We start from the raw sequence: 24,995 nt of genomic DNA on the forward strand, positions 1-24,995 counted from the left end.
CAGTTTTTACTGCACGGTCTGTGTGACCTTTTTACCCTTTGGTTGAGATACTATATTAATAGGACTAAGGCCTTTAGATCCTCCTGTCAACCTTTAATTTGGTATGAAGTTAAGAAAATGGGACCACCAGTGTCAAAGTAAACTATTCCTAGATAGTTATCCCATGCAGCACATTTTTTTTATTCCTTCCAAGGTCAAAGCTGACTGTACCAGAGCACTGGTTCCTTCAAGAGGTTTTTGGAAAGCAGTGGACTCTAAACGTATTCTAGAGGCAGCAATGTAGCCATCTCTACATACTTTCACCGAACATCACAGATTGAACTTTATTCCAAATCAAGAGCATACTTTCATAGGACTGATGCTTCTTCCTCCTCCCTTGTTGTCTAAACATTTATAAATGCACTATATATCTTGGGCTACTGCAACAGTAGTCTAATCATGAGCATAGTGCAGTTGTGTAAGTAAATTTACCTTAACATATATTCAGACAGATCACTGTTGCAATATTAACATTCCTCCATCTGTTCTACCCCTTTTCTCTTCTTCCTGAAGTAGCTGCCAGGGTGAGGTTCCCCCTTATCCTTGCCTTTTGCCTTTATGTTAACACATAACTTATTTAAGGCTCGTGCCCCCCCTTTTCTGTGAGGCAAGAAAACTCTGTCATGATCTTTAATACTGTCATGCTGTTGTGAGTCTTCGTACATACAGGTGCATGGAAGGCACCCATAGTTTTGGATACTGGCTGGACATCCACTCCTTGGCAGGATGCATCTCATATAGCTTAGGCTACTGCAGTAGTGATTTATTCAAACATATAGTGTGACGGTAAGTTTCCTTACACAACTGTACTGTACTTCCAAGAAAGGAGATTTGCTAGATTTCTGCCTTTCTGGTTTGTGCATTAGTCCTTGGCTTTTGCCTTTAGGATCAAACCTAGAAAGTATGCTGTCCATCCATGCATAATTCCTGCCAATGGTAGTAATTAAACCATATCATTTGCAGGTTTTGTACATATGTACACATATATCTTGTGGTATAGTGACTGCTGAACTTGGAAAATACACTGGTCATTGTGGGGTTGTGTCTGCTAGGGTGGCCTCTAACAGAGGACGTATAATGAGAGTGAAGCACTGAGTAAGCATGGCTAACCAAAATGAGGCAAGATTCCGTAGCAGCCCCTAAGAAGTAGATGAATTTTGGGGGATGCAAGAAATCAGATTTTTATATCTTGTGTTGAGAGATGATTGCAAGGAAGAGTCTCCTCATAAAGCCAAGTTTGAAGGAAGAAGCCATTCTCAAAGATGTCTCTAAAATCTGAAGTTGAAAATATGTTCCTGAAGTTTCAATATGGAAAGAAGCTGTTACGGAGCTAGTGGAATGTATCTCACACCCGTATGCTAACGGATGTTGAAAACACTGAGTAAGGACTGTTTTGCTCTGAAAAACCTGTATAATGGAATACTGCAACTGTGAACTGAACTCTTGAAAGACACCTGTGAATGGACTGGAATTTGTTTCTTTATTTCCCATTGTTTTGTTGCAAGCAAGCACTTTCCTTTAGGTCTGTAAAAGTACCTAATCTAAAAACTGATAAAGCTATTTGCATGAACCTTTTTTTCACTGTGAACAGTACAGAATGCTACTTTGATGGTTGTAGTTGTCAGAAACATAGTTTGATTACAAACCATGAATTTTCCTTGCCCCTGTCCCTGAAAGGAGTGCAACTTTCCTCATTGAAATGTAGGAGCTTAAAGTAACATATGTTGAATGAGAACTTGATTTGGAATACTAACTCCTGTCAAACTGTGGGAGAAGCTTAAAATAACGTCTGCCTATGGGGGTTGTTCTGACAAAGGGGATTCATGTAACAATGAAAAGGGTTGCCTTGAAGAAATCTTGTGTTGGTAAGCTCTTCCTGTGAAGTAGAGGTGCTATGTTCTGTCTACATGACAAAACAGACTTTAGTGAGCTCTCCTACAGCCCTGAAATAAAGCTGTGCAGCCACTGGCAAACTTACTACATCTCTTCCAAAAAGAAGTGCAGCCACTCACCATCACCTTTTGATAATCCAGGAAAGGAGACAGCCTCTGGCCAACACCTACAGAAAGAAGTACCATCAATAACCAACACCTGTTCAGTCTGCATCAGCAACTGTACCCTATAGTGAACCAACAATCTACCTAACTGGGAATCCCAAAACCCAGTACACCTTAGAAGAAACTTGAGGCAGAAGACAATCAGGAAATGTATTTGCTAGCATTTGAGAGTCCCACTTCTTGTGTGAACTAGCTTCAAACTGAGTGGGCCAGGATGTTGTCCTCAGACCTGACCGGGGACCACTAAAATCTGAATGTATACATGGACATGGAGGGTTTCTATACATACAATTACCAGAAGATGAAGACATGCCGCGGTGGTACGGCAGTAGCATTGTTACCTCACAGCAAGAGGTTCTCCCGTTCGATTCTTGGTGTGGCTTGGGAGTGCCTTCTGTGTGGAGTCTGCATGTCCTCCCCATGGTTGGGTAGCGTTCGAAAGACATGCGTGCGTAAATGGGCATGCCTTCTTTGAAGGTTGTGCGTCAAGCTGGCACCTCTGCATTTCGTAAAAATCTACTGCCAATCATTAGCGGACCGGAGTTCCACTATGGCGACCCCTTACTGGGAAAAAGCCAAAAGACAAACAACAACCAGACGATGAAGACAATACATTTTCAATAGAGCTGCATTTGACATGAGGCTTAGCCTGTTAAATTTATCAACTGAATATTTATTATGGACAGATTGGTAATGTTACAAATAGTTGACAACATACATGTTTAAACTGTGGCTAGAACCTCATGTAAATCATATAAGTAAAATTATAGAAATCATGGCTATGGGTAAATTTAAATGGGCATTCCATAACATCTTAAGAAAATTGCTATCCTACTTTTTCCTCAAGTCTTATGACCAGTTAGTTTCAGTAGAAGATCTGCTGATAACTGAAATTACAAACTCCAGGTCAGACTTGCATGCACCAAAGGCTAATAGTAAGCTTTCAGCTAAGTAAGTTTCTTTGTCTGCAAACAAAAAAAAAAATACCATCTGAGTTGATTTGCTTTAAATGGTGTATAAAAGAACACACAGAGAAGCACTACACAGTTACTAACAGCAGTACTGTACATGTAAAAATTCGTTAGCCAACAAATTGTATCTAAAAGCATGCCTGATGAATGTGAAGCAAGGTGATAATGGTGAACTTTTAACTAATAGAAGTGTAAAGTCTGCTTTGTGTCACTGTGATATTACTAAGCTGATTAAATGTTCTGTTGTGATAGATGGGTTGGAAGGGAAGGAATTACAAGGGTTGATGAAGTGTGATTGAATTAGTTTGATCACAAAATGTTTGTAAGCATAAAACAGCTAGTACACTGAAAGTTGAAGTAAAATGTACATGGAGACAAAGGGGAGCACCCAGTAATACAGGTATAAATACAAACCTTTCTAGGCAAAGTGTTGCAGCCAGCATTTCCAGTGCATAACACAGTACATGATGTGATAACTGTCCAAGACTTTTTCCAATTTAAAGAACAACTGAAGATATGGGGAGAAAAATAAAGGAGATTTATTGCCAGAAATACATTGTCCCAGTTAAGAAAAGTATGTAGGAGGAGACACAAAAAGCAAAATCTAGCATTAGGTTGAAAGAGACAAATCTGATACTGAGTACTAACAAATGAAAAGACACCAGTTGTTAAACTAATAAAAGAAGTCAGTGTGGAGACTAACAGGGTTGTGCCCTTAATGAAGAATACACTAAAATAGTGTAAAAACTGATGAAAAGTAAGATGAATGTCATAGTGAAGAAAGCAGGAAAAGAGGCTGCTGTTCTAGAGACTTTTCTGCAGTAATGCATGAAAATATATCAGTTTGAGATGCATGAGTTTATGCTACAAGTGGAACAGAGAGGTTTCTGAAGCAAATACAGCTTCCCTGGCTTGCACAGAAGAATGTGGAGCAGCTTCTGAAACCATTCATGTCGGAGGAGTTACAGTCCATGTTTCAAGAACAAGCAGAATAATGCTCACTTCAGTATGTACCTGACCAGACACATGTAGCAAACAGAATATCCACAAAGGTCCTTTACATAAAGAATACAAGGCATAAACACAATGTCCTATGCAGATCACCTCAAAGCCCTATCTATACTTGGTCTCCTACAGACTACTGAAAAGTGATCCATGCTTGGCAAACAAGGCATCCCTGGACCCTGCTCTGATGAAACTTCCACATCTAAAGATTTAAATTTTGCTTGTTGGAAAGACAGATATGTATCTCAGTGAATTCCCTTTCTGTGGAACAAGCTCCGCATCCATATGAAACAGAGTCTTTCCCCATAACCCTGTTTAAGTGTAACTTGGATCATTGGATGGGAAATCGAAAATTCACCCCTGGTCTGGTGTGTGCATCTCTGATGGACAGAGGCAGTCAGGAAGTCAGTAAATCATGTTGTAACCAACAATCACCCCATTATAAATGTCTAAAACATACAACTTGTGGGACACATTTGGGTTGCACTGCTAAGCTTATAACGGCCCTTATGGTCATTATCCCTTATGAACTTATGAGCCTATGGTTTACTCGAGATTATTTTTAGTACCTAAGAAAACACAGGACCTCAGACTAATCTTAGGTTTCAGGTGTTTAAATCAACATGTCACTAAAACCACATTATGGATGGTCATGGTGAAGTCTGTCCTTTCCCTGTTTTCCATGGATCTCCATGATGGCTATCTACTTACTGATGGATCATCCAGGAGATTTTACCACTTCTGTTTGGATGCCAAATTCTGGATGGTCATGGTGAGATCTGTCCTTTCTCTGTGCTCAATGGATCTCCATGATGGCTATCTACTTACTGATGAATCATCCATTAGATTTTTACATTTCTGTCTGGGAGCCAGCTATTACTCCAGGGCCCTGTCACTTGGTCTCACCACAGCCCTCAGGAGTGTTCACCAAGTGTATGGCAGTGAATGCATCTCACATGCAACTTCAGTGGATCTCTGCTTTTCCATTTCTAGATGACTGACTCCTAGTCCTTACACCAAAGAGGCATTAGTAAAAAACAAGAAACTACTTACTACAGTTGTCTGTTCTTGAGAATATCAATGAATGTTGCAAAGTCCAAATTAGAGCTATTGCAAAATCTGATCTTCATGGGCTGCCATCTGGACACTGTACAAAGGATTGTCAAGTTATCAGAGGGTAGAGTTACTATGCTAACAATTACTTTATTAATTGTTACTGCATCCTGACCCTCCCACTTATTTGGTTCTCAAGGTGCTAGTTTTGATGGTAGTTACCTTCAGCCTCATGTACAATATTACTTGTAGTGAACCCTCAAGGCTCAACGGTCAGAGCTGGAGACAGACATGTACAAGACAGTACAACTATCCAAGCCATGCAAGACTAACCTGCAGTAGTGGTTACATACTGAAAACCTTATAGATGAATGTCCCTTTTCCTCCTCCCTCTACTGTCAGTCGCAGTTAACATGAGCGCATATGCCCTAGGGTGGGAGGCATTGTCTGGGACATATGGTTCATAGAACTTGAACTCGGCAAGAGACCAACCTGTGTATCAGTATACTAGAGAAGAGGATGGCCCTTCTAGCATTACAGGCCTTCCAGTACCATTTCCCCCTGGTTGCCATTGTGATTTGAACAGGCAGTGTTGAAGGTGTACATCAATAGACAAGGTGGGACCAGGTCATGCCTCTTTTAATGAGTGGCCACAGGAGTGTGGAAATGGGCAGAATTTCTGTCACACCTCTCTCTGACAGTAAACATATGTCCTTTGTCAGATCAACTACTTAACAGACAGGCTCAGCAGATGTATTATGGTACCTCATGTGTGGCCTTTTAACCCAAGCATGGCACTGATGATATTCTGTTAATGAGGAAAGCCTCTGTTTGTGTACCCATCCAGCTCCAAATGCAATGACTTCTTTGCCCTTATCCCTCCCAGGAACAGACTCCCAGGGAGCCTGTAGTTCACCAGTGGCCACCTGGACTTCTGTACACCTTTCTACCACTTACCCAGTCACAAGATTGCTACAGAAAGCCAGAAAGTTCAGGGCAGATGTGATCCTCATATCCAATTTCTGGCTTTGACAACTCTATTTCCCCTTGCTTTGGTTTTATCTCATGGATAATTCCCTGCTTTTGGATCCACTTCTCAGTCTCATGCCTCATCTGTCTGGCAGGCCTCACTTGAACATTTATTCCCTAAAGTTACCTGCATAGTTTCTCCTATTCTGCTGATGGCCAGGGACCCTTCATGTCATGCCATTAAGAATGGTTCAACTCCTCACTGCATCACAGATGTTGTCTGCTAGGAAGATCTCCAAAAAACAAATGGAAAAAGTTCTTTCTGAGCTATTTGGTGAGGTCTAGACTCCTTTTCACCTTTAATCCATTCAGTTTTACAATTCCACTTTCCTTTGCTTCACACTGACTGTAGCTTCTCCACTGTTAAGCAATGTCTAGTTTTCACGAACTACTCCCTCTGAAGGTGTGCAAGGTCTTTCTAAAAGGGACCTTTCTTCTTCAACTCCCTTATTAAAGATCCAGTTCCTCCTTAAGACCTTAACTTAGTTTTGGAGAAGGTTACCTGTCCCCTATTTGAACCAACCAGTTCAACTCGGGAAACACTTTCTCTGATAGCAGTTACCTCAGTGAAGAGGTTCATAACAGCACTTTTCTGTTTCCACAAAGACATGGTCATCTTATGAGCTAACCTTTCCTTTATGCCCAAAATAGCATCAGAAACTAACATTAATCAGGTTTTTCACTTTCCAGTATTTTTTACACAATATTCTAATAGAGGAGAGTACACCATGCATTTCCAAAAGAAGCATATGCAATTAAGATAACAACATAGAAAACATGACCAATTGTTTGTATTCTTTGTATCTGCAAACCTGAGATAGAAGGTGTCCAAAGTAAATTTTCCCAGATGGCTGTCGGGCTGTTTATCCTTTGCAGGTAATAAGATACTTCCAATCAAACTAAAGGTATATTCTACCAAATCAATGGTTACCTCATCTGCCTTTTTCAGAAACTCTTTCATAGATGACATTTATGCTGCAGTGACATGGACTTCACCGCATACTTTTGCAAGACATTAAAAGCTGAATGTGATCTCTAGATACAGGTCTTCCTATAGGGGCTGTCATACTCCATGGTATCCTCTTATAATACCACCCAAAGCATCTAGCTGGGAACCCTATCCCAAACTTTGAAGTGGATAGACTGCATAATTTAAGATACAAAAGTCATGTATTTGCCATAATGTTGAATCTTAATTATCCATGTCAACAAAACTAGTCTCTTTACCTCTCTGCATTGTCACAGTTTTATTCCTGACAGGTCTTATTGACCTTCTGAAGCTTGTCTGTTCCTATTCTAGGGTATTTTTGTTCCCGAGATTTAGGTTCATAAGCTCATATTAGACTAATAACCACCAGAGTATTTACAGCCTAGCTGTGCAACCCAACCCAGTTTTGTCCCAGAGTTCCTTGGAAGCCTGTGTGGTGGAGTATGTTAGTAAGGTGGTAGCTAAGGGTTATGTGTGTGTGTGTGTGTGTGTGTGTGTGTGTGTGTGTGTGTGTGTGTGTGTGTGTGTGTGTGTGTGTTTGTGTGTGTGTGTGTGTGGGGGGGGTATGCTAGGTGGGAATTAATTTACTTACTGTCAGCCTCTATCTATTAGAGACATAGGAGCCATGCCAGAGGTAAATTGGCAATTTCCCATCCAATAATCAAGGTTACTTTTGAACAGGGTCAGGGATGAACTCTGCTTCATGTAGTTACAGAACTTATTCCATAGTGCAAGGATCCTTTGAGACACATATCGGTCCCTCCAGCAGGTTCTATTTATGTTACAGACAAAGTTCAGTCCTTGGATTAAGTACTTCTGGTGCTGTTTGTCTTGTGGATGTGCAAGTAGTCCATCAGAGCTGGATCCAAACACTCCTTATATGGTAGGCATAGATTGCCTCTCAGTAACCTGTAGGAAACTGAGTACAGAGATAGGACATTAAGGTGATCTGTGTAGAACAGGGTATTTAAACCATGGATTCTTCTGGTGAAAAGCCTTTGAGGACGTGCCAGCTGTTGCAAGTGCCTGGCCAGGTACATGCCAAAGGGGGCGTCATACCCAATGATAGGTCCGATAAGGGCTGAGTAGAGTGGCATAATTACTTCCTTGGACCTGGATGCCATATCCTTGCTTATGAGTTGTGCGGCATAGAATTATCTTCTTACTATCTTGGCTACATGTTGGTCAAATGGCAGATCACTGTCTACATATGTTCATTAATTGGCCATTGGGTGGTTACGGCATACTCAGTGTGAAGTACTGAGGGAGAAGTGGTACATTGTATAAATCAGAGAGTAGGAGATTGAGGTTTAGAGAGAAGTCAGTGGGCTGCTTGAGGCTGCCTAGCAGTGAACAGTCTCTTGCTTTGAAGTAGGTGGACATAAGTAATTAAGGTCCAACATTATCATAAGTACATAACTAGCCTTTCTAGGCCTTTGATTCCTTTCACATGTCACATCAGAGACCTAAAGAGGTTTGGCACTGCAGTCCATTATGGCAAGAATGGTGCTCGGCAGCTTGAGAAGCTTTACTTGCTTATAGGTTGTAATGTCTGACAGCATTACTCCTGCTGTTATGGAGGGACCCTTTTCTTATAGATCTGTCATTATATTATATAGCTTTTGCTTTATACCCCAAATTTCTCTGACTTCTCGCTGTCCCTGTCCCATGTTGTTAAAAAGCCCGAGATTAACCACAGTCTCCACTAGAGATGGTAGGCTACTGCAGTGACTGATTCATACCTCGTACCACTGAAAAAGACTCTGTAATCCATTATTTAATCTTTTCACCACTGGCCTATCCAACATACTAATCAAGCCTTATAAACTGATGACTTGAACAGATGTCTTACCATCTCATTCACCAGCTAGCTGTACCATCTTTTGTGTATCATGACAAGTTTATTAGCATCTTTTACATTTCATCACTTCTATTAAAAATGTCTGGAACCCACCACAGCTAAAATAGTCACTAAAATCTAAAGTAAAATAAAAGTTAAAAAAAGAAAAAAGTCATGCATGGTACAGTAAACTCTCAGTAAACCGGAACTCAAGCAACTGGCAAAAAAATTGAAGAAATACAGTACAATTTTCATGTGTTGCACTTTCTGTTTCCCCCCGCAGAAGTATACCTTATGTTTTTGGAGTTTTGGGTAAAAAAAAAGGAAGTTAGGAATAAATTCCCTCTCTCCCCAACCTGAGGATAAGTCAAACCAAACAAATAGTATAGAGTACTTTATTAGTCAGGCCTATTTTTCTCTCCCCAACCTGAGAACAAGTCAAACCAAACAAATAGTATAGGGTACAGTATTAGTCAGACCTATTTTAATAGTAACTCTCAAGCAATCAGAAACTACAGTTATCTGGCATCTACCGATCTGCATAGGTGCAAGTTAACTGAGAGTTTACTGTATGTATACACACACACACACACACACACACACACACACACACACACACACACACACACACACACACACACAATATCTACTTTAACATAAAAAGTAATAAAATAAAGTGAAACACAAACCACACCTCCTTTCAGTTCACTTTACAAAAAAACTCCTTTTACCACTCAAAAATATTACTCACCTTCATCCAAACTTGGAAATTTCTTCATATTAGGTTGAAAATCTTAAAAATAAAATAGAAAAAATGAAACACTGACTTCAGTTAGCCAGTCCAAAATTTGATTACTGGCAAAGCAGATCTAGTTCTAACTAAAGAAAGACTAACTTAAAAATAACTAAACTATTAAATTAATATATCCTAGCATAGCCCTTAGCACATTACCAAGATTCATCAAAGAAGTAAATGACAATATTAAAAAATGTTAAAATGTTAACCTAGCAGGAGGAATCTTTATTTATCTTAAAAGAGCCTTTGGGAGTGCTAATTGTAAAGTGCCACTGGTCAAACTGAAAAGCCTTCTATATTTCTGGAGAAAAGTGCTAATCTGCCAACCTATCTTTCAGAGTATAAGGGAATACACTCTATAGCTCTGGTCATTTTACTGCTGGAGTTCTTCTGGGATCTGTATTAGATCCATTGTTGTTGTTTAGTTTTATTAACATCACAACTAAGATCCTTACAGATGTTATAACCTTCTTTGCAGGTGTACACAGAGGGGCTCCGCTACTAAAAGTGGAGAGCAAAGAACATTACATAATAATGATCACTGCTGCAGTAGCTTTAACTATATGGGTTTTATCCTGCCGAGGCTATAACAGATGGCCAGCTTCCAAAGCTTCAGCCCACCTTCCATGTGCCCAGACTGTCACAAAGCTCGAGCTGAGCTGACCAAAAGAGAAGTTTGAGCATGAAGCCCTTCAGAGCTTTACTGTCACCAAAGAGTATGCTCCTCTGAGGCTTTTCAGGATGAATGGTCAGTGTGTGCTTTTCTTTGCTGGAGAAATAAGTTCCCTTTGGGGAAAAAAAATTATATTTTCTTAAATTTATTTTAGTTTGTATTACTTTCCGCTTCGGGAAGGTTATTTTAAAGCTAGGAGTGTTGCATTTTAAAGGACTGTCTCAAGACTGGAATATTATTTTAAACTGGGCTCTCATTTTTTCTGTCATTTTAAAAGTTGTGTAAATCAATTGAAAACATATTTTCTGTGGAAACATTGTGTTTATTTTTCCATTGTGGGGCTGCCATAATGTTTTAACGTGCTTTTTACTGTTTTTTTTTCTGTCAAAAAGTAACTTTTGTGGACTGGTAGTTTTTCTAGCATTTGCTGCTCCTCTTCCCCAGGAAGGAGGCACCATTTTCAACTTGACTATAGAACAGATTGTGGGTCCCACAGTTGGTTCTTCTTCCTGCCACAAACAGAGAAAGTTAAGCAAACATCTTTGCCACCACAGCACACTAGCACTTTGCCTCAGCTGCAGATGGGTGACTGTGCTGTGACCATTTGTTGTATGTCAGACCACTCATCTTTTACCCTAAATCCCTCTGTAACAAACAAATTGTTGCATTATAATCGGCTTATTAGATTTAGATATATACCCACCAGCTATTCCATTGAAGATAAAAAAAGGATGTTACTTCTACTGGCCAGATGCATGACACATACCCCTCTCCGCCCTACCCCAGCCATTCAGGTCCTGTTTTTGTGCCTTTCCTCCAACCCTCCTTCAATATATTTTATTAAAAAGCAAATAAATATTTTCTTCTTTTCAACTGTAGCAGACAGTTGCTACAGTTTATACCCTACCTGCACTGAGTGCTACAGAGCAATCAAGTTTTAGATAAAAAAAATATATATTCTTCTTTTTAAACTCTAGCAAACCGTTTGCTACAAATGTAGCAGCTGTAGTTTATACCTTACCTGCACAGAGTGCTGCAGTACTCAGGTTTTAGTTATAAAAACAAAAAAGATTGTTTGTCCTTTTAAACTGTAGCAAACTGCTTGTAACAATGAAGCAAGCTGTTGCTGCAGTTTAGACCATACACAGTCTATACTCCCTGTGCGGGTTTCTCTTTCCTTAAGACTATTGCTAGAATGTCCCAGTGTTTTCAGTGGAAGAACACTGGGGTTTCTCAGTCCCTCAGAAAATACTGTGAGCTGTTACAGAAGGATTTTTCAGATGCTACACCCATTCCTTCTGTCCTAACTGCTTTAGAAGATGTGTATCTTACTGCCTGCAGTTTTCCTGATATTCATCCAGCTGACCCTAAAAAGGCAGATAAGATATGTAAAGTTCCTCACTCTTTTAAAATTTTATACATTATTCCCAAACCTGACCCAGCAGCTACAGCCTTGGTTGACTCCTCTGCTGCTAAGCACTTGATTCCAATCTTAATCTTACTAATAAGGATGGGAAAATTGTTGATATGTATGGGAAAGAAGTGTACACTTCTGCCATGTTGATTTTCAGAACTTTTAATTGCCAGAGTCTTATGTTAAAGTTTGTTCTGACAAATTGTGAAATATGAGGAATATAAATCTACAGTTTCTTCTTGTGAAGAAAAATCTGCTTTAAATAAGTTGTTTTTTTTTTCTATTGCACAGGTCACTACTCATTGTTTGCAGTATGTGAATGACATTTCGATACTTCTTCCAGCGCTATAGCAAGTGGTACTGTTTTAAGAAGGTTTGCTCGGCTCTATTCCAGAACCTCCCAGATGAAAAATTAGATTTTAAATTCTAATTCTCGTTTAGCTAGAGACTTAGTGTTTGCCCCCCCCCCCCCCCCTTTGAAGAGGTGAACAAAAAGTATGATGAAAGGGGCAAGCTGATCCAGGAAATTTCTAAGATTTTTCAGCCCTCTGTTAAACAGACATCTAAGAAGAAGAAGAAGTCTTAAACTTCTCAAAACTAGGGACAGTTTAATAAGACTGTAATGACTATTCAAGAGACCTTGTGATCCCCTCCCACCCTAGCTCCCTTTCTCTTGCAGAAAGTCTAAATCTCCATGTTTCTGTTTGGCAACAGATTGTGTCAGACAAATGGGTTCTGAAAACTATTCATCAGTGTTACAGATTGCAGTGGGAGGAAATCCTGTCTTCTAAGGGGTCAATCCTCATCCTGCAAATCAGACTCTGTTTCCACCAATTCTTCATCATATGCTTTCCCAAGGAGTGATATAACCAGTTCCCCTTCCCAGGTGTGGAAGAGGTTGTATTCAGGGATGTTCCTAACACCAAAGAAAGAAAGAAAATGTTTGGAGACCAGTTATGGATCTTTCTTAAATCTTTTTGTAATAGTGTCCAAATTCAGAATGATGTCACTTCACAACCTGTTACCTCCTCTTCCTCTTTCAAGTTTCCTGTTGACACTAGACTTAAAAGATGCTTATTATCACATCCCTATTCACCTAAACTTCATACATTTCTTAAGGTTTTGTGTGTGTGGATCACATTATCAGTTCTGTGCCTTACCCTTTGGACTATCCACGGCACCAAGAGTGTTCACAGTGTCTAGCTCCATTTATAGCTCATTGCAGGCTACAAGGTATCCACATTTTCCATAATTAGAAGACTTGCTTATCTGTGCAGACTCTTTTTCAAAATATCAGGAATCTCACTCTTGAGTGAGAGATCTCCTGCACAAGCTAGGATTCCAAAAGAACATTCAAAACACTTTCTTGACTCCCTCACATAGGATTGAATTCCTGGGTTAAGTAGACACTTAACTTCAAAGAGATTTTCTTCCAAAAAATAGACCTTTATTTCAATCTATTTCTAGGGTTTTCCACTCAGACTTTGGTAATTATGAGGGGAATACCTCAGTATTTTGGGTCTCATGGCATCTATGATTCTCATGATACCCCTGGCAGGACTCCACATGAGAAAGATACAGAGGTATCTGAAATCTCGTTGGTTCTAGCATCAATGCCCTTTATCTTTTCAGATCCTAGTACTGTTTTTTTTTAGAAGAGAAATCTTTTGGTGGAGACAACACATATCCTTAAATCAAGTCAGTCACCACAGAGACTACAGACTTTGCTTGGGGAGCAGTTTCAGGAGGGATAAAAGTGCAAGGTATGTGGGACATCAAAGACAGACACAAACACATCAATATTTAAAGAGGGTAGAGGGTTGCCCTGATCAATGCAGTCAGTTCTGTGAAGCATCTTTAGTCCCCAGGACCTCTTCAAGTGGTTACAAACAATACCACAGTCAAGTGGTACATAAACAAGTAAGGGGAAATCAGGCTGTACCTCTATGCAGACTAGGCATGCTAACTTGGAATATAACTTCACAGGACAGTCTTAATCTAAAGGCATCATACATTCTGCCAGAGCAGAACTGGCTGGCAGACAAGCTAAGCAGGACCAGACCATAATGAATGGGAACTTGATCAGTGTTCTTACCACATTTGATCCATCTTTGGGGAGTTCTACAAGTAGACCTGTTTGCCTCCTCTCTGAACAATCAACTGGAAAAAATCTGTTCTAAGACTCCGTGCAAGAAGACCTGGAAGGCAGATTTCTTTTCTTTGAATAGGAAGTTCCTGTATGCTTTTCCATCCTTTCCACTAATATCTGGGGTACTTCTGAATAAACAGTATGAACCCCCCAAGATTATTGTGGTGACTCCCTTCTGGCCCAGGCAGTCATGGTCCTCCCTTGTCTTGTAAATGACCAGGGTTAATTACCACAAGCTTCCTGACATAATGGATCTACTCACACAAGAACAGGAGTGTTTGATACACCCTGACACCAGTCATCTTCAAATGACTGCCTGGATGATAGTTTCTCAATTCCTTTTAGACACCTTTTTTTTGAGGACATGCAGCAGGTACTAATGGAGGCAAGAAAGCCCACTACTAGAAAATCATATATTAGGAAATGGAAAAGTTTTTCTAGTTGGTGCCAACAACAGGACCAGCACCCATTTAGGGCTAGTTGCTCTCTGGGTTTACAATACTTGTATGTATTAATGTCCTATGACCTTTCTTATTCATCTGTCAGGGTTCATTTATCAGCCATTTCAGCATGTCTGCCCATGGATCCTCTCTTTCAAGGCAGACTCTTGTCAAAATGTTCTTGAAAGGGATTTTGCATAAGAGGCCTCCAAGTAAACTGGTGGCCCCTCCTTGGGGTCTTAATTTTGTGTTACAGAAGTATTTTTTCCTATTTATTGTTTTTACAATAAATAGTTATTGGTGGTTCACCAAATTTGTGCTGGTCGTTTGTGTTTTGATTTTTGGTATTGTTCTGGTCTTGCACTCTTGCTGTACTTGTGTACTGCTGCTGTGTGTTTGCTCTGTTTGAACCAACCAATCGGGTCTATGTTACCTTGTCAAAAGGCATTTTCATCAAATGCCTTTTAGTCGGCACATAAACAAGGAACACCCAAAACTCTGAATGGCCACTTCATCAAATTTTTTCCCAGGGGAAAAAAAACGCTTGGCCGTTGTTTGGAGTTTGCCCTTTTCTCCACTGTAGTGTAATTGGGTCTATATCAGATGATCGAAGTTTTACTACTTTGAATCAGTATACATCGAACAGTACTGATCGAAGTAGTAAAACATCGAATCATCATTAAAACAGTTATTAAACCAAAACAAAACAAAAGGGTGTAGGCAGGGGGGCAAGCCCCACACCCCCCGCTACTTAAATATACCAACTCCGAGACCGCACTACATTGAAGTAAACAGAAATCTCCCCTTATGGAGATTTCCGTTTACACGTTCGATATTCTAAGCGTTCGCTACTGTCGGCTTTCAACAATGTAATATAGACCTGCCAATCTCATAGTTGATATATTTAGTTGGGGGAGTGTGGGAGGTAAAGCCCCCTACTTCGTAGGATCTGACAGTTTGGTTGTTGGTTTGCCAAGTGATTTTTTTCCCCTAAGAAAAACTTCTCTGAAGTTCAGAGTTTTGGATGTTTGTTGTTTATGTGTCGACGAAAAGGCATTCAATGAAGACGCCTTTTGACAAGGTAATGTAGACCCAACTAATATGGCTGACTTGAGGTTCTTAACATGGAAGACAGTTTTAGTGATCGCTCTGACCTCTGCAAGAAGGGTATCTGAGTTGCAAGCTCTTATGGTGAGTCAACCCTACCTCATTTTCCATATGAATAGGATTTCATTGAGAATGAATATTTCTTTTATGCCTAAAGTGGTGTCCAGGTTTACTTTAAACCAAACTATACATTTCCTTGTTGTCTTTCCTGAACCTAGAAATAAGGGAGGAAAGGTACTCCATAGCTTGGATGCCCACAGACAACTCAGGTACTATCCTGACAGAACTAAATCTTTCAGATCTTTGGATCAGTTTATGTCTTGTGAAGGTAAGTAGAAAGGGCAACCTGTGTCAAAACAGAGTATATCCAAATGGTCAAATTGTCTAAGGCCATTACCATTTTTATTTATTTTATTTATTTATCTATTTATCATTTGTTAACCGGGAAAGTCCGACTTGGAATGAAGCCAATTTTTAGCAGAGGCCTGGGCACAAATGCTCCAGACACATGTCTTTGTAACGTGGGAGGAAACTGGAGCACCCGGAGGAAACCCACATGAATGCAGGGAGGACATGCAAACTCCACACAGAAGGCACCCCAGCAAAGAATCCAACCGGAGAACCTCTTGCTGTGAGATGACAACACTACCTTTGCACCACTGCATCATTTGTTATACTCACCATGACAAATCTGTTTCAGACAGGATCAAGACACACTCTACCAGGGCCTTAGCATCATCTATGGCTTTTTGGAAAGGTTTGAATTCTAGACATATTCTAGGAACTGCTCCTTGGTACTCTGTACATACTTTTACAAAGCACTATAAGCTTGATTCCTTCCTTAAGTAGAGCAAGCTTTGCTAGGAGCTGCTTGACAGTGTGAGCTTGTGGAAGGTGCCCTGAAGCTTTGGAAGTTGGCTGGTTGTTATATCCTTAGTAGGATATAACCCATATAGCTGAGGCTAGTGCTGCAGTGATCATTTGAACAGCTAATGTTATGGCAAGTTCAGCTTATGCAACTGTACTCTACATCTGATTTATCAGTGATTTATCAGGAAAAAAATTATATTTAATGTAGCAAAGATAGTTCAGTGAGTTTTTGGTTACACCAAAAACTTAAAAGATAGCAGATGCATCAAAATATTTGCACATTATGAACAAAAGATTATACCAGTATGAAATTATAAGTGCCCAGGTGTTCCCCTAAATCTTACATTAGCATTCAGTCCACACACAATATAGAACAGAGTTTGCATTCAACTAAAAGTTTGCTATAATGTATTTAACCAGCTAACTATAAACGCTAATCATGCACTGGCCATTAATTTACTAATCCCTCAAATAGAGTAGGCCCTAGTCTTAATAATTTTAAACTCCAACATAAGCAGTCTTTCCCCAAAATATGAATGTCAGTGATTTAACTTAGAAAAAAAATGCCTACTTGTAACTCTAAAGTTACTTTGCTGCTATAAGCAGTTAAACTTAAGCTTGTGTCCAACCACTTCTCTATGTCCTTGGTAACCTAATTGTAATATGAGGTCCTCATCTTAAGTTTAAGGTACAATAATGACAAAACACTAAACCTTCTCCACCCTCAGTTTGAAAATTTGACATAGATGAAAGATGATTTAGCAAAGACGTTCCAGCCTGCTGGAATCAGTTGCCTCAGGAAATAAAGACAAAGACAAATATTCCCTATTTATTTATTTTGACGTTTGTTAAGCAGGTATGTCTGACTCAGCATGTGCCTTTTTCAGCAGAGGCCCGGGAAGAAAATCTCTATACAGAACAAATATTATTCAGAGGTAACACAAAGTACAGAAAACTTCAGTAACATGATATAAAATACAGCAGTAACTATAGATGCATTAAAATCTCAATATATACAGTACAGAATTAATAGGTGCATAAGCAGAAGCAACAAATAAAACAGTCCAAAAGGCCTGATGCAAAGAAAGTATGAAGTAAATTACTGCTGAAAAAGGGCTGGAAGAGGTAGGTACAAGGAGGAGTAGAAAGCCTAAAAAAGAGTAGAAAGAGTACTTGCAAATAACACTGTGAAGGAAGAAGACACAGATGTGTCACAGGGGGAAGATAGGCATTTGGATAAGGGAATAGAAATAGGGGAATATTTAGGAAGAACTTATGTAACCACAGGGAAAAAAAGAATAACAAATGCTGCTGCTTTTGACACAGTCATAAGCATCTGGATACGTATGCCGATAACAGGCACTCTTTTGACCAGCATGTATCTGTGGTGGTTAGAAAATCCATATCCTTTGTAGTATCTTCTCAAGGTAACTTAAAGCCTGCTAGAGTATATCTAACCATCCAACAATAAATACTAATAATGCACTGGCCATTAATGTACTAATTAACTAATTTGACTAACACAAACATAAAACCCTAGCTAGTGCATTGCAGTCGACTGCTACTTACCGATAGTTATCCAGCTCTCCTGCACTGTGTAAGAAATCCTTTTTTATCAATATAGATTTCTATACATGTAAACAAACCTCTTACATGCTGATTTTGTAAGTTTTATTACACTGTGGAATTTTATACAACACATACTTTTTTGTCTGTATTGTATGTGTCCTCCTAGTTACATGAATGCTAATTCTTTTTGATGTCTATCTGTATTTACAGTATGTCTTTACACTGATCCTAAACTTGCATCACTGCCTCCATGGGCCTCTGGTTCAGGTCATAGTTGAAAATGGTCTGCGGACCAGCCTACCTACCAGTTTAGTTAGATAAGAAAGTGGTGTGCAGATAGATAGACTGACAGATAGATACATAGATAGATAGATAGATAGATAGATAGATAGATAGATAGATAGATAGATGTGTGTGTTTAATATGCACAGATAAATAGATATTGTTGTAGTTATCCTAATGGTAGACCCTAGATAAAGGACATACTGAGAACATTTATCTGGTACTGGAACACTGTGTAGATATATTTTCTTTATTTGCAATGTTGGTGAATCATCATCTTGGTGCATCAACACAATTTATCTGCACTCTTGTGTCATTTAAGCTTCTACTGGTTAAAAAGTAAGTTTCTTGTACTGCACAGGGGCACACAACTCCAACACCATAAAAGGCCTAAAGAACACCTCCCCCCCAAAATAAAACTATACTTAGTTAAAAAGCAAAATAAAAAAGGTAAAATAGAGACCATGTTTCAAATTGACATCAGTGTAAAAAATAACCTTACATACTGGACACACAAAATAAACACACTCAGACCCCCAAAGCAAAATTGGACATATAAAGCAAGCCATAAAAATAAAATTATTAAATGGCATTTAACAGCAAAATAGGCAAAATTCTCACTATCTATACCAACTTTCTAAAAAGTCCTAATATAACTCTCACTATAATAAAATACATGAGAAAAATTAACTGATATTACAAAAAATATTAAAAAGTGCCTCAGAGCTACAGAAAGATCTCCCATTTGAGACATTCCATTCATAAAAAGCTGAAGAACTACTTAAATCTATGTTCAAACGAAACAGGTATTTAATAGCCCGTTGAAGTCAGGGGAAACTCTAACCAAACCTAAAAAACACAGAAACATAAGTAGAATGCTAGGGTCTTGCTTGTATCTTGGCATCTGAATTCATCATGAAATCTGTTCCCTAGACCTGCAGCGTAAATATTTCATGTATCAAACACTAAACCCCCACATATTTTGTATGTATTGTTGGTAATGGGATTTAGTGCAGAAGTCATTCTCTTTATGGATGAGTAATCGTATAAGAAAACTAGCAAAATCCCGAAGATAGAAATCATGTATACATCATTATGCAAACATTAAAAGAAAGAAAGAATTTTGTAGTGCATGGAGGGCCATGATTACATTCCAAAATCAGAAAAAAAGGAAAAATTATAAAGCGCTTCTGGAGACCAAGAGCCGACTGTAACAGCTTCTTCAGAGGTGTGTAACAATTGTCACATACCTTACACACCCCCTGAGCTCTGTTACAGTTGGGTCTCACACAAGGGACATTCCTTCACTCTCGACTGTCCCTTAATATCTTGTGCCGTATTTTCTATCCATGAAATGTTACAGACCTTAGCCTGTAAGTTACTTGGATTTAAAAACTGTCCCTGACTTTTTCTTACAGTTATATTTACATGTTGTCTGTGTGACTGTACTCACTAAGTGCTTTACTGGCTTTCAACGCTGGTAAAACACTTTGTGCTTTTTTCTGTTTTGTAACTGGTAGTATATTGAGTAGATAAAACCCCATGCACTGCAAAGAGTTAACCTTCTGTCTCTCCGATCCTAACCATTTATTAAGTGTTCTCATCATTGATGCTAAAATTCACCTCGAGTGCAAATAACACCCAATCACAACCCTCTAGATTGTCATCACTTTTAGTGTATTTTTAAATCCTGCTTGAAATGCAAACAGTAAAGAGATATTTGAAAAGTATGCTTTTTGTCATAAAAAGTTCTGGCTTCCACTTGGATACCCAGTCAGTTTCTCTGAAAGTATATGCCAGAAGTTTTAATCCCCAAAAAGGTTCTTACAGAACAGGAAAATCAATTTACTTTTCATCAAAATAAATAGATAACATCAGTGAAAATATAGTAATATAATTCTGCAGTTGTGTTGGATTATCTACTTTAGCTGTACTGGGGAGGCAAACTCCCACCCCTTGGATTTACTGAGTCTGTCCTTGAGTGCTAGTAAATCATTGTGTTGATACATACCATAAAACACATTTAATTTTTAGCAGACTTGCCCATTAAGTATGTAGGACACACTTAATGAAGTAAAATTTAACAGAAACAATGCAGTTATGTTTTCAGATATACTTGATACTTAAGTGCAATGGATTTAAGTCTGTGAGTTGTAAGTTTCATCTTTTCTCATCTCAGGTTTCATTCTGTTAGCCTCCATTTATTTGCGTACTCTTGTCAGGCAAGTCATTGAACTTGACAGTGTTCCCAGGAAGCCTATGAAAAAGGCAATTGTATCAAGTGGCCTTACTTCTGCAAACAAAACCAAAATAATGACGCACCAATTTTAGAGTTGTTGAACTTATTTGTATACATCTGATCCTGATACTGCAGGTATAAAGAGATGAAACATTCTATCAACCAGATGTTTAGGTAGCAAGACAGGCATTGTTGTCTTCTGCTTTGTAGAGACTGTGCAGTTTAAGTATGGAGACCGTCCAATGTATTTTAACCTTTTAGTTAACATTTTTGGAATTGGCTTTATTTAAAAGGGCACTTTTGAAAGTATTTCCAAACTGTTATGCTGCTGTAGACCTGCTAGGAAGTATTATCAGCGATTTAACAATATTATATCTTCGCAAAGGCAGAAGGATTGTTGACTGTTGTTACAGATTTTGTCAACATAAATGATCTCTGTACTAAATTTTGAGTGCATTTGTTTTACCTCAAAGAAAATGTGTAATTTCTGATAGAAAAAAATGATTTCATGATATGTTAATGTATAAAGTGACTAGAGAGTTTTATAGGAACTGATGTTCCCCGTCTTTATTTTCAGGGTAACAAATCCATGGAGTGGATGATTGGTACGCTGAACTCTGAACTAGTGGAACTGGTGATATCAGCACAAGAAACCATGAAATGAGCAGTAGTGGCTGTTTCTACAAACAGCTGACGTACCCCAACTTGTTTACAGTTCACGGTTGTACAACGGAAGTCTTAGCAGCCATTTCTCTCTGATGTGCTCCATTCTGTTTATTCATATTGAAATATTACTTAGTTATTGTTTTGGTTCATCATGTCCAGTGCAAATTATTACTTGCAAAATGTCACTGAGCTATACCTACATAGACTTTAACATTAGTTATTTTAGTGCATGGTTTAGGTTGAAAAAAAAAAGTAGAACTATTCATCTGATGTGAAACTTGTGGTACAAGAACATGAAGTACTGCTAGTTTTCAGTAAGATACACTCCATGGAGATCAGGTTTAAAGCTACCTGTTTCAATAGCCTGAATCTCACTGGAAGTACATTACATTGTGTATTTTTAATTAAGATAGCTTTGGTAGTGGCTGTTCTGGAAGAAGGCATTGTAGTCAGCTGCCTGCTGTGATGAAAAATTAGTGAATCTTTTGAGTTGTTGCACTGACTAAAAAATTATTTATGTAGCTATATTTATAATGGAGATAAAAAAAGTCTGGTAGTTTTATTGGTTGTAGGATGTCACATGATCTTAAGCAGATGACCTGAAATGCAGTTCTCTTACTTCATTTCCTCACCACCTGCTTAAAGCTAACATACGGATAATAGTTAGCCACTGGTTCTTGTGCCTTATTATAATGCTTCTGTCAGGGACAGGACATTTAGTCATTTGCCTTTTAAGTTTAGTATGAAACTGACTTGTTTTCCAAGTAAATGTGCGGGCACAAAAGGATGTGGGTTGTGTGATAACCACACCCTTAGGTTTGTGGTAAGGCACAAGGCTACAGGCTGTGATCACTTCCTCACTAAGGCAAGTGGTTATCACATGATTAAACTCTCTAGTGCCTTAATGCACACACAAAATGCATCTTTTTTTATCACTCATTTGTAAAATGTTAATATTATCTGAATCAAAATGTATTGCTTTTTGTTTTGATTACTTTATAGAGAGCTGTAAAGTGTTTGCTTTAAATATGTTTTTATTCTGTAAAGGTAGTGTGAAACTGGGCAGAGACTGTGCCTTAAATGAAAACAAATGAATTTACAAAGCAGAGACATGTATAGGACATGGTTTGCACTGCTGATGACATTAATCTATAGCAAATGAAGCATATACTTTTTTTTTGGGGGGGGCGGTCTGTATGCGTCTATGTGCATGTTGGTGAGGGGTTAGGAAGGTGCTTGCTAGCATGTTTTATGGTGTTTGCCAGCTCATTATTGTATAATCTGCTTTTCTTTGGTTCGGAATTTTTTGTGATTTTTCCCAGCATTGTGCCTACAGGATGAAGGCATGTACAGTAGCAGGAGTTACCAGACAATGTTTCTCATGGTTTGCTGTTTTTTTCATGGTTGTGTTTATTCCTGTTTTGGCTACAGTTCCAATATGAAGCATATATTTATTTATAGGAACTGCCAGATAGAGCAAAGCAAATTATAAGAGAATGTGGAAGTTAAAAAAAATATAAAGGACAAATTCAGTTCCAGTGGCTTAGATGGCTAAAGCTATGACTATGGTCCAGGCAGTTTATTTAGTATCTCATGTGCTTGATGGCGCTAGCAGGGGACAGTGGGATAGAGCTGGCTGCTCACAGTTACATACCCTTATAGGTGAAACAGTGATACAGATACATGGCTGGGGGTGTGTACTCACCTGTCAAGGCCACCTCTTGATGATAGCCTTCATTGTGAGTGCACAAAAGCTTGCATGCCTCCCTGGTAATGCCAATTGCTTGTCCCTCCTACCTAGCTGTGGGGTTAGTGCATCATAAACACCTGTATTATCAAAATGCCACACAGGGCACAAAGAATCTTCACTGCTGCCTGAGTGATAGCCCCACAAGAAATCTGTCCCCTGTGTGATTTTTGGTGACCCCCCCCCCCCCACACACACACACACACTACATGGAACAAATTAGTGTAGTCCAACAGAGGAATGCTTGATGGTCACTAGGCACATGGCAGAAAGCATTTAGGAAAATATAAACAGTCCTTGTGTGTTTTAAAGTGCATAACTGCTGCACAGCAGAATAAATTTTAATGCTCTTAATGTTAAACGTTTTCACTTATAAGTGATGTTATCAGGTATCACAACCTAGCTATTAACACATTTTTTTTAAATTTCCATTAAAACCCTGTTGCAGCCAGCAAAAAAGATGGTCAGATGGTAACCCTAGTTAAGAAGGGAAAACTTTAATGTAAGAAATTTATTCATTAGTTTATCTTGAGTACATTCTGAGGAATATTTGAGCAGGCTGTAATCTTTTTAGATGTCTTGTCAGCCAGTATGTTTTAGTTGTATTAGACAAAAAAGTGAAAACATCATATAGATAGGTAAGAAATGCTTAGAAGAATTAGCTACTCTTTTTCCATCTTTTATGAAAATACAGAATGACAACTGGGTTCATATTCAGAAATATTAGGCAAAATTATATGATCTGGTTGTCACTTTGGAGGCTGGGAGCAGCTTTTATGTATGAAGAAGATTATGGGATGAATCTACATGCTGTGCATGCTGACATTAAAACGAGGCAGTGTAATGTATTTCTTTTGGGATAGATGTGCATGTGTATTGTGTGCAGTATATGTTTTTCTGTATTTGTTAGCCGGTGACGTTTTGGAATAGGAGTACAGTACTGAAGACTGACCGAGGAGAAGGATGGAGACAGTTTCTTTATTATGTATACTTTGGTAACCAGTAAGTGAACTGGTCCAGGGACCCTTTTTAGCCATGAACTAGGCCATAATGACATGATAACAAGTAAGAAAGGCACTTAGGAAACTAAAGAAAAAAAACGTTGCTGCCATTAAAGCATTTAACAAAGATTGCATGTGCAAGACATAGCCAAGGGGTGACAGTAAGTGTGTGAGTAAGTAAAGCATTAAATAACATTGACAAGAAGGCATACATTGATAATGATTACAGTACCGAAGATTTAAACTTTGTTATAAATGCAGAGTTAGAAATATGAAAAAAAACCACCACACTGCACTTAGAACAAGGCGTTGGTAATGTTGGCTCCAAAGAATGATGTAAAAACAATACACCAAGTGGCGCAATACCGTCTGTTTAGAATACACCACCAAAAGACTGCTGTAACTCCACAAACTGCTTTAATTCCACAAGCAAATAAACGTTAAACGCTGTTAAATCCTGTAATAACTTTTAGAAGGTCCACTAATATGAAAAAGCTTCTTGAGTCAAAATTGGCCCAAACGAACAATAGAAGGGGGACTAAAAAATGTGGTACCTGTAAGTATTGTAGGCATATAATGACAAAGGATCACTTTACAATCAGAACAACTAGGTATGGTGTCAAAGGTTCATATAACTGTAACTCGAGAGGAATTGTCTATCTAGCACAATGTACACAATGTACATCATTCTATGTGGGAAAGACAGACAGACGGTTGCGTGATAGGATGTATGAACACTTGTACGCCATTAATAAGGGCAAAAATGAGAATGCCCTGGCTAGGCATTGTGCTAATAATCCCAATCACTCTTTTAACTTTATGGGCATAGATCGAATTAATACATTACAGGATAATTTTAATTTTGTAAATGACCATTACCTTAAACTAGAGTTGGAGAAGAAAGAATTAATTTGGCAATTACGCCTGGCAGCTAATAGTGAGCCAGGCATAAATGAATTCTGTTCAATAGCATGTATTCTAAAAATCAAAAACCTGATGCGTTAAACTGACTTGGTCATCAGTTTTTAATGAATTACCCCTCTATATTGGACACTAAAAC

At 38.7% G+C, this 24,995-nt stretch overlaps 1 protein-coding gene across 1 annotated transcript in view; it reads left to right on the forward strand.

Moving 5' to 3' along the window:
* PRELID3A (PRELI domain containing 3A) overlaps nucleotides 1–24,266 on the forward strand; it is a 528,271-nt gene extending 504,005 nt beyond the window's left edge. The window contains exon 6 of the mRNA XM_044067173.1: nucleotides 21,099–24,266. Within this exon, the coding sequence (XP_043923108.1) occupies nucleotides 21,099–21,185 (87 nt within the window). The 3' untranslated portion in view covers nucleotides 21,186–24,266. The remainder of the gene's footprint in view (nucleotides 1–21,098) is intronic.
* Nucleotides 24,267–24,995: the final 729 nt, after the last annotated feature.

The sequence above is a fragment of the Protopterus annectens genome, chromosome 3.part1 (genome assembly GCF_019279795.1).
Source record: "Protopterus annectens isolate FY-2018-M chromosome 3.part1, PAN1.0, whole genome shotgun sequence".
NCBI lineage: Eukaryota > Metazoa > Chordata > Ceratodontiformes > Protopteridae > Protopterus > Protopterus annectens.